This window comes from Trachurus japonicus, chromosome 21 (assembly GCF_045865225.1).
Source record: "Trachurus japonicus isolate A0001 chromosome 21, Traja_1.0".
NCBI lineage: Eukaryota > Metazoa > Chordata > Actinopteri > Carangiformes > Carangidae > Trachurus > Trachurus japonicus.
Genome location: NC_140927.1, coordinates 25,989,045 through 26,000,358, shown reverse-complemented (window position 1 = coordinate 26,000,358; position 11,314 = coordinate 25,989,045). Strand labels below are relative to the sequence as shown.

The 11,314-nt window shown below is 46.3% G+C and overlaps 1 protein-coding gene across 2 annotated transcripts in view; it reads right to left on the bottom strand.

Moving 5' to 3' along the window:
- Positions 1 to 831: 831 nt before the first annotated feature.
- The window catches only part of LOC146965367 (rho GTPase-activating protein 20-like), a 68,368-nt gene continuing 57,885 nt past the window's right edge, over positions 832 to 11,314 (bottom strand). The window contains exons 14-15 of one of the 2 annotated variants that reach the window (XM_085764794.1): positions 5,036 to 5,150; positions 832 to 3,099 (exon numbers count right to left, since the gene is read on the bottom strand). In XM_085764794.1, the coding sequence (XP_085620920.1) occupies positions 1,343 to 3,099; positions 5,036 to 5,150 (1,872 nt within the window). In that variant the 3' untranslated portion in view covers positions 832 to 1,342. The remainder of the gene's footprint in view (positions 3,100 to 5,035; positions 5,151 to 11,314) is intronic. The other variant, XM_085764793.1, reaches the window with a different exon arrangement.

The following is an 11,314-nucleotide window of genomic DNA, read 5'->3' as shown; positions in this document are numbered from 1 at the left end:
GTACACAATATACAAATACAAGTGCATTTTGTAGCAAATATACTTTCTATAGAGACAGCAGCAGCAGCAGAATTGGCATGTACAAAAATACACATGATTTTTCTCACACAACACAACATACCAAAGGAACAAGATAATATATTTATATATATATTCATATATTTCTGTATTATAAATATGCAGAGCTATACACGTTGAACTTGTTTCACTGTAATGGAGATAAGAATTATAATATTATTAATAATAATACAGGATAAAGTACATTTTGAGACCATTTTAAAAATGGCAACACTCAACGTGACAATGGCCTTATTCCAGTGTGTGATCCTGCTCATGATAACACTGTCGTAATACTCATGAAAACTGCTCTCACATTGTGTTAAGAATATATTATCTACAGGTATGTTGTATTTACATACTTTGCCACAACACTGATGCACAGTGAAATAAGGTCATTTATCGTAGTGTCACCAAAAAGGGAATCAGTACTGCATTGACATGAGCACTGGAACAAAAATATCATATTATTATGGACAAACGTACAACAGAGAACTAGAGAAATTGTTTTTTCAATGGTTCATTCACACACACACTTACACACCACACACACACACACACCAGGCTGCGTCCTTGACATTCTTGTGAGACTAAAGAGGGTTTCATGGCGAGGATAATAAAGTGCTATAAAAGCAAGAATAACAGCGATTTCTCCCTCAGTGGCACAAGTTTTTCTCACATTCCTGCTCTGGACAGACCGTTAATGATCGCATCATATTCAGCACCACTCGTGACTTTATTTCACACACACACACACACACACAAACACACTCACACACAAACACACACACACAGACAGTTTTTTTTAAGTCTTCCTCCACTGCTTCTTCTCCCCCCTCCCCACCCAGGTCACAGAGATAGAAACCAGAGCCACAGACGACAACACTGTGTGCTGTGTCTGGAAACTCGGCTCGTATGAATAAATACCAAACCCTATTGATTCACTGATTCAGATGTATAAACACTTCACTTGAGAGAAATAGTTCACTTAACTGCTCGTAAAAAAAAAAAAAAAAAGAAAAAAAAAGCTGCAACTGCCAGTAAAGTCGTCTGTACAGTGAGGGCGTCTGTCCTCCTCGTCTCCTCTGGCACTGCAGCGAGATAAAAACACGTGCTGTCGTCATGGCTAATCATTAATCAGATGTACCGTTACAGTAAAACCGCTGCTGCCAGAAGGAAAAAGGAGTAAAACCACATCGATAATGACAACAGAGTGAAACACGTCCGGTGAATTCAGTCTCTCATATACACAGTTTTTTTTTGTCTGTACAACGTTTTTTCTTATTTACACGTACGACTCCTCGGCGAAGAAGAGCTGATCGAAGTCGTCCACCCGCGGGTCGCTGCAGCGCCGGCTCTGCCACTCCCTCTTCCCCTGCACGATGGCGAGCGCCACCTCCTGGCTCCGCTGCAGGCAGACGTCCGCGTCCTCGCGCTCCTGCGAGGAGAAGTAGTCCCTCACGGCGCGGGTGGCGGAGGGAGACAGGCAGAAGCGCGGCTGCTCCGACGCCGCCGACGCCGGGTGGTTCGGCTCCACGTCCGACACTCTCAGGCCGCCGTTTTGAGCGTGAGCCTTGGACACGTTGAGTCTGTTGAGGGTGAGGCTGGCGGCGGGGGGAGAGTTCACGCTGACCTTGGTCGGCTCGGACGCTCGGCGAGGGAGCGGCAGCGTCCTCCGCCCGCCGTGTCCGTCCATCGCCGGAGTGAGAGAGTGGGACTTCTGCCTGTGGAGGACCAGAGTGGTGGAGCTCTGTCCGAAGAACACGCCCTGCGGCGGCTGCGCGCAGTCACTTCCTGTGGGCGGTTTGGCGGCGTGGGCCGGGACCGGGGGCCGGCGGGCGCAGGTCTGGTCGGCGAGCTGCCGCAGCTCTCGGACCGTCAGCGGTTTCTCGCCGCTCTTGTAGAAGGGCGAGCGGCTGCTGTGCTGCAGCTGCAGCAGCGCCTGCTGGTAGGACGGCGGGCTGCTCGCTCGGCGCTGGCAGCTCTGATGATGCATCGCCGCCGCCGCCGCCGCCGCCGCCACGGCCTCCGAGGCGCCGACGCAGCAGCCGTTACTGGTGGCGTTGGTTTTCCCGTTGGCGGCGGGAGGAGCGTCCTCCTCTGTGTGTCCGTTGTGGAGCTGCCTCAGCGACAGACGACAGTCGCGCTTCAGCCAGGTGTTGGGATGGAGACCGTGGGGGTGTGAGGTCGTCTGGCTGCTGCGAGCCGGCGGCGGCGGCGGCGGCTGGGCGGCGGCGGGCGGTGGGAAATGGGGCGTGGCTTCTCTCTGAGGCGGCGAGCCCCGGGGCGACACCTGGGTCCGCCCGGGGAAGAGCGCGGAGAAAGGAGGAGTGGGCTCGGCCAATGGGACGGCCCCGTTGGTGGCGTAGTCAGTGGAATACTGCGAGAAGGCGGAGTCTAAGGAGCTGAGGGAGGAGCCTGTGGGCGAGGTCGCCGGCGACGACAGACTGGAGCAGCTGGCGTCCAGCCGCAGCGGAGGAGGAGGGATGTGCTTCACCTTCCTCCGCCCTCCGTTCTGGACTTTGGCCCCTCCCCCCTTCTCCTCCCCCCCCTCCCCCCCCTCCCCCTCCAGCTGCAGCCCGTTCAGCTGCTCCAGGAACACCTCGTCCTCCTCCTCCTCCCCCTCCCCCTCCATGGCGGCGTCGTAGCTCGCCTTCCGCGCCGGCAGCCGGTGTTTATCACCGTGAGCCGACAGCGTGCCGGACGGCGGCGGCGGCGTGCCGGCGAGGGCGAGGGCGGGCTCCGAGCTCCTCCTCAGCCGGCGGGGGCCCTGCGACGGCCCGTTGGCCTGGCGGGCGCGGGGCTGGCGCACGGCGGGGCTGAAGCGCCGCGGTCGGGCCAGCGGGGGGAGCTGCAGCTGCGGGTCGCTCTCGGGGTCGGGGTCGCAGTCGCTGAGCGTGATGACGGAGTCGCGGCTGCGGCTGTCGGGCTTGTCCTTGTCGCGCAGCGGCAGCTGCTCTTGGAACGGAGACTCCGGGTCGTCGTTGAGCTCGTTCTCCAGACTGTCGTAGGACGAGTCGTTCATCTGGAAGGACGACACATCTGGGAAGAGACGGAGAAGAGTATTTTTAGACTTGGATTAAACAACTATTAATCTGTGAGACTGACAATTAAAATCTGACTCATTTAATGCAAAAATAAAACAGAAAGCAATAATTCTGAAAACACAATACACAGACTTTCTCTCCTAATTCTCTATTAGAATAATGATAGATAGATAGATAGATAGATAGATAGATAGATAGATAGATAGATAGATAGATAGATAGATAGATAGATAGATGGATTAGAGTTATTATATAAGATTGTTGTGTTTCTCTATGATTGATATTGCACTGCTGTTAATCCCCTTGGTACAAAATGTGATTTACCTCCATGATATTTCTATTGCATTTTATTTACTCTCTTCTAATTCATTTGTCAGTGAATGTTTTGTTTTGTGGAAAAATGAAAATATCGGTAACACTTTATAATAAGTACACACTATTAAGCATTAGTTAAACATTAAATACTGAATTCATCATTTATAACACATTAATACTCATTAGTATGTAGTTTATAAACACAGTTAAAAATGTTTTACTCATCAGTGATAAGCACTAACTGTGTTTATAAACTACATACTAATGAGTATTCATGTGTTATAAATGAAGAATTCAGTATTTATTAATGCTGAACTAATGCTTAATAGTGTTTATTATAAAGTGTTACCAAAATATCTAAATAAAAAGTTAAAATAAGGCTTCAATTATTAGGATTTTGCACACGTGTCCTGCAATTAATGTTTGGGGTTGAATTTATTCAGACAGAAACATCTTCCAAACGCGTCTGAGACGAACTAGGATCAGATCTCGACCCCTGAGCTGAGCGAACAAAGTCACAGTTCACCGCTGGAGATGAGGAGAACAGAGGACAAAGCGCGGTCCCGCTGGGTGCTCCCTGACCCCGGATGGTTATTTATAGAGCGAGGAACGAGGGGAAGAACGGCGGCGGCGTTTATGAATGAGGAGATTCAATGCCGTGTTAATCGGCACCTGTGACCCCGACCAATCACTGAAATTACAGCAGGTCGATCTCCTGACCCCAATCAACAGGCCTGAAAGAGCCGCGGCCGCTCAACCGCTCACGCAACACACACACGCACACACAATCAAGTGTGAGTTGGAGGGTTTCGTTTTTTTTTTTAGGTGCAGCACACAGAAGCTTTCAGAAAACACCAAGGATCTAGTGTTCATCCACACACTTTAATTAATCAAACCTTTACTCCGACCTTTGTTATTAATGTGAAGGCTACATGAAGATATTAAAAAGGTGTTTTCTTAATCGAGGAAGTGTCTCTACACTTTCCAAAGTTGGAGAACGAGAGCTGACTCTGAGCTAAAGTGACAAGTATTTCTTTTATTGCCAAATCAGCCTGAGAAGTTGAGTTTGATTAGATCTTTCACTGCAGCACAACGCAAAACAAACAACATCTGTCAACATCTGCTACTCAGCCATATAATTGGAAATTGCATTTTAAAAAGTTTTACATTTTTAAGAAAACCCTCCAAACTTAAAAAACAAACAAACCTCTAAATCAAATTGTCAGTCTGATTTAACAACAAAGTCATGTGATTCATTGGGTTGTGAATATTTGCTGTTTGTTTGGACACTGTGTGTTTTTCTGTCATGTTACTGACTCAGCCCTTCTCAACTCTTCATCTCCACTTGTTTATATAACAGAGCTGAATTAGAAATGTCATTGTTGGGATTACGCGCTGATATAAATGATGTGATGGAGCCTGTGCCTGTCACTGCGGCGGTTTAAAAAAAAAGAGAGAACAGAACTGGGAACTCTGAGTAAAAGCCAAATCCACATGGACTTGGCCTCCAGCTGCAGAGCAACTCTCAAACTTCTTCTTATTTATTTATGCCACATGATTCACATGAGTCGTTTTTTTTTTTTTAAATCTCCTCTGCTCTGCTGGTTCTCAGTTACCTGATCCGTGGTCGCTGCTGTTGCTCTTCTGGCTGAAGCTCCTGAACAGCGTGGTGACGTCCTCTCCCAGGACGCTGCTGCAGTTCTCGATGAGGAATCGGACCAGCTCACACACCTGCATGGGGGAGAGAGGAGAGACGACACACACACCACCTGGTTACACCACTGTGAACTCTCTTTGACTTTGACTCGTCTTTGTTGCTGATGATTCATTTTCATTCTGGTTGAGAGCGTGATTCTGTTTACGCAGAACTTTATTTGTTGAAGCGGCTCCTTGGGGAAGCCGCCCAAGTAATTCAGCAAACGTGCAGCTAAGCAAATTAAACACACACGCACATATCATGGACTTGTATCTTTTAATGTTTTCCGTCACTTCCTAAAGGACCGACAACAAAAATCAATTGAGCGGTTCCTGTGCTGATCATTCTTGCCACCATGACCCCCTTGCTCCTTGCACTTTTGTTTTAACCTCTTGTATGTACTATGGCCCTATTTATTGTAATGTATTTTGTATTTTATGGAAATGCTGACGACGTGTGCTGCTGCCCTCTTGGCCAGGTCGGCCTTGAAAATGAGATAGCGATGTCAACGGGTCTTTTTACCTGGTTAAATAAAGGCTAAATAAAATTTAAATGAATACATTTTGGCGGCGTCCTGTAGCCGTTCGCTCTGCAGCTCCTGCCTCTTTCATTCGGTGCCACAGTGGCCTGAATAACTTTGTGATATCAGCTCCAAAAAAAGTTGTGTGTGTTTGTGTGTCCAGTGTTATCATTCTGAGAAAAGTTTGTGTTCGTTTGTTTGCACTGATGTCGACCTTCCAACCCCCACACAAGCATTTGCATTCCACACCCACCAAGAAAACATCAAACTCCTTCTTTTCCAGTCCTGGATAATGTCCTGATAATAATACGTGACGTCATGTATTGGCTTCTGATTATCGCCTTTTGCTTGTTTCAAATGCTTGTCGAATGACGATTTCCAAGTGTGGGAGTTTTTGACAGCAACTTTTCTCAGAGCACGACTCCGAGATGATTCATGTTACTGTATTTTTCATGAATTTTAGGAGCAACACGCCCTTTTGCTGCTGCTGCGGCTTTTTCCAATGTGAAGGTTCGACACAGCGACTGGCTCGGTTTCAAAAGCACTCTCTCCGACAGCGTCTGTGCTTCATAGGAATTATCAGCTCGGTTGGAATCCGTCCTCAAACAAATCACTTTATTTGGCTGCAGCCTCTTAAACTAAGCAGACAAAATTTACCAAACACATGACGTCCTGCGACACAAACAGTCGCCGTCACATCCTCCAAGGTTTGTGGAAAAGTTTCCACTAAAACCCGATGTGTTTATACGCGAGTTGGTTTTTCTGTCGTCATTCTGCCTCTGTGACACGACTGAAAAAAAGGCGAACAGATGTTGGGGCCTCCACGAATGTTTGTCTGTTTGTGGGCCAGATGTTGTCTGCTCCGAAGGAAGAGGAATCTGCTCCACTGTAAAGTTTTGCACATTATAAACTTTTAAAAGTCTTTCTTCCTGCGCTGAGATCATCTTTATCTCCAATAAAAAACAACCTGTTTCTTGATAAGACGGAGACTTTTTAGCCGTGCACTGAAACTGCCTCTGATGGTCCATTTGTTCTCGTCGTACCTGGCAGATGATGGGAGATGAGTGGTATTTTCAGAGTTATGTAACTTAATGGGGTCTGCAGTAATTTTACTCTAACAACCGGGCACAGTTAATCCCTTACACTTGTTACTAGGCAGCGAATGCAACATGTTCCTCCTGGTTTTTATCTGCTCTGCTTATTTCTCCTCCGATAGCACACGTACTAATGACTGCTGTATGAAAGCCCCGAGGCCACACTTTACTTGGATTATGGGTAATTCTCAGATCTGCTTTCCATAAACTGCAGAGGCAGTTAGCGTTTCGTTACACAACAAATATGAACGCACACGTGTCTCGTCTGTCTGCAGGTCGGTAGATTCCCCGCAGTTACTTCATCTGCTTCTTCTGTTTTGTTTTTTTTGAAGGGTGGTGCAGTTGAATAAACCTGCTTCTGATGAGAGGTGATATAACTTCCCCTGTAGATGTTGTTGCTTCTCTGTGACATCTGTCAAAGCACAATGACATTCCTGAGGAGCAGCACATCACCTGATGAGCAGGGACAGTGTGTATTTATTTACCAATGAAACAATGGGTGATCAATGGTGCAGATTACCTAATCAATCTGTCTGTTTGTGCACCAAATCGCTCTGAGACACACTCAGACATTTTCTTATGTCTCACCTGAAACTTGGCCGATCTTGTTTAAAGATATTTTAAAGATGTTGACGTCAACTATGCAACTTTAAAGTTTTAACTGCAATTTAATTGCCATGTTTCTGTACGAAGCACGAGGTTCCTGGCACAAATGAATCTACTTTTAAGCTGCATGTAGGACAGAGGTGTAGTCTAATTTGTTCTCTATAGTGCGTATACCTGTGTATCACATAGACCAGTGGTTCTCAAACTTTTTTACATCAAGGACCCCTAAACTGACACAAATTAGACCATGGACGGTCACATTGGACAAACTTTTTGAAACAAACAGCGGAAATACACAAATATTTGTTCTGAGACTGAATAACGTTACTTTTTTAGTCAATGTACATTCAAATTAGGGCCAATGGCGTGAATTTTTTTGAGAAATTTTGAGAAATTTCTGGAAAAAAATGTAATATTTCTGGAAAAAAAGTGGTAACATTTTGAGAAAAAGTTGGGGACCCCCTCGAACCCTCTCAACGACCCCACTTTGAGAACCACTGACATAGACTATAACACTGATGTAGGAGGTCTAAACTCCAGCAACACTTGGTCTGCACAGAAGAATATGAGAAGAGCTAAAAATGTGTTAAAATAAATGTATTAAAAAAAATGCGTTTGAACTTTGTGTTGGCTCCATATTCAGACAACTTCTGTATTTTTAGACTGAATATTTTGAATAAAAGTGGAAGAATGCTCACTGCTTACACTCCTAATCATTATGCTTTTATCTGTGATCGTGCTATCAGCTCACTCCTGTTCGTCAGTGTGACAGACGAGATGCACAAACGACAGAACAGCTGAGTCTGCCCAACGTCCGATAATTAAATCAGGTCAAAACAGGATCAGCTGATACCATGATGGAAACTTCCTTTTGAATTCTATTATTTTTGCCGCTTTCTTCAGATTTCCTCTCCTTTGACTCACTCTTTTCTTCGCTGCCACTCTCTCAGTAACGTGGCCTTCCTGCTCTCCTTCAATCGCTCTTTCAACATTCCTGACTGTCAGGCGGGGAGAGCTGCTACGTGATGCAGAGCACTGTTAGAAAAAAACTTTCACCCATCCATCCATCCATCCATCCATCAGCGGCCTATTCAGAGCCGCTCATTCTCCCTTAAAACCCTGTGATATGTTTTCTTAAACTCTCTCTCAACCATTCAGAAAAATTAGAAGAAAAAAAAAATGCAGCCGACTGTCGTTGGTTATCATTCACAAAATATCTGCAGGTGGAGAACGGACGGCCACACTCATATCGCTAATATATAATACACTGCAGCAGATAGACTGAATCTGCACATGAGCGTACGTGTGTGTGTGTTTGTGTGTGTGTGTGTGTGTGTGTGTGTGTGTGTGCATATACACGCACACAGATGTCACAGCTGTGTGTTAGTGGGTCATTTCTGAGGTCATCGGTCAACACACACATCCAGCAGCCGGCAGGAGAAACGACTGAGTGGTGGATCGCTTCCCTCCACTTCATGCAAAATACAATAAAGCAGAAGAAAAAAGAAAAAAAAAAAATCCAACCCTCCTTCTTTAAGATGATTTATCTCTCTGTTTCCATCTTAAGGGATAAACAAGAAGCCAAAGCTGTTCTTTTTTCTTTTTTTTTTACCTCAGAAGCTCCTAAACATCTACGTCCGTCCAGAAACATTTAAATTATATGCTGCATGGAAGCTGCAGGGAGGGACACGGAGATTAAACCCAACTGGCTCCAAACTGAGCGATCACGTGTCTCCGTCCGGACGAGGCTGGAAAGTCGCCACTACACGACCAGAGGGGCCCACGCTGGTTGAAATTGGCCCCCGGTTCCAACCGCAAAGGAGGAGAAAGGAGGAGGGGGGGGGGGGGGGATGTCGAAATCTCACTTTGTTATTCTTTAAAGTTTTTTTTTTTTTTTTTCTCAGAAAGAGGGGGCTGCCTGTGCTCGGGCCGCCGCACACACACACACACACACACACACACACACACACACAGTCAAGTCAGTGTGTGAGAGGGAAAGTGTTATCAGAGCGGTGTTTGTGAAAGAGATATTTAGGTATTTGTGGGTGTCGAGGCTGCTTGTACTGACAGGAGAGAGTGTGTATACGTGGAGGGAGAGAAAGAGAGAGAGAGAGAGGTTTTTCAGCAACACAACTTTTTTCTGCTCACACACACTTGGCCTCAGGATTCTGTAGGAAATTCTTTGCATGTTTTCTCAATGAACCTCAGCCACCCCAAGGACACACACACACACACACACACACACACACACACACACACACACACACACACACACACACACACACACACACACAGTTCTGCATTTGTGAGGACACACGTTGACAAAATGTATTCCCTAGACCTTTCCTCTAACCTCAGCCATCACAGCTAAATACCTACAACCTGAGTCCTAAAACCAAGTGTTAACCCTCAAACGGCACTTTGAAGTTGGAGGCAAACACACACACACACACACACACACACACACACACACACACACACACACACACACACACACACACACAGTAACTGTTGAAAAGATAAGCAAAGCAGCCACCCACAGAGCTTGTGTGTAACTGTAACTTTCCAAATAGACCACAAATCCAAAGGCTTTGTGTGCTTTATGTCTCAGTGACTCCACGGTGGGCTTCCTCCTCTGTGGTGACGGCTGCTGCTGCTGCTGCTGCTGCTGCTGCTGCTGCTGCTGCTGCTGCTGCTGCTGCGGGATCCAGTCGCCTCAGGTTAGAGCTGCCTCAACCACCAGAAGAAGCAGCAGCAGCAGGAGGAGGAGGAGGAGGAGCTGGCAGCGTTGCTTCATCGCTGTGCGTCACTTTAAATATCCAAAATGTAATTTCAAAAGAAATTCAGCAGCAGAACTGAATCACTGCAAACTGATAAATGACTAATATTAACTGAAGGTGTGGTCGTTTCTGATTTGGGACAATCAAAGCTGAGAGAAACTATCGGTGTGGTAGATTTGTGGAGCTGTTTTTGTCGTTTAAGGCAGTGGTTCCCAACCCCCGGGCCGTGCGTGGATCATTTGGTACCAGGCCGCAGAAAGAGATTGAAAAAATATAAAATCGTTCGTTTTGTCTATTTTACACTTCCGTGTTGTTATATTTTGGAAATGTTGCCACTTCTGTTTGTGCATCTTCCCAGCGCTGCGCAATTTACAGTACAGGCAGGTCCACAAGCGTAAAAGAGTGAAAAACACACGTCGCCGGGAAAAACTCAGTGACGAGACGACAGAAGACCCGACGACTGCCGACTAGAAGAAAGCTGTTCTAAAAGAAAAACCAAGAGTCCCGTTTAAATTACGGTTCATTGCAACAGGTGATATTATTCACATGCTGCTTCTTCACATTAAACTTCAAATCTCCCTGCGTTCTGGGTTAAAACAGAATATCCTGAGATCGCCACAAAAGCACTGAAAACCTGCTTCCATTACAAACATATTATGTTTGCAGCGGCGACATGAGTAGACTGGACCATCAACCCCCAGATGACTGATATTATTATTATTATCCTATGTTATGTTGAGTTGTAACAAAGAACGTGAACGTAACAGAAAACCATGTGACCCTCTACGGTCTGCAGGGATAAAAGGGTTGGGAACTCCTGGTTTAAGGGAAGCTAAGAGTTTAATGGCGACATAATTACCTGAGTAGTAAATGAGATACAGTTTGTTCCCGTGGGCTCAGGAGTAAATCTGTGAAGCTTTTCCTGTTTCATCTTGCTCTGAGCGCTGAGATCTGAGGCTCAGAGTAAGAATGTGGTGATTTTAGCTCATGACTGATTGTCCGTGATGACAGGTGAACGTGAGTTGAGTGTGTGTGTGTGTGTGTGTGTGTTCGACTGCTTTTGGTGTGTGTGTTAGTGGGTCAGCTCCCGCTTGGAGGTCAACACTCACATCCTCAGGGAAACCTCCAGTCTGCTGACAAATGGCTTTCAGGCTGACAGAGCTCATGTGTGCCTGTGAACACGTATGTGCAGCATACAG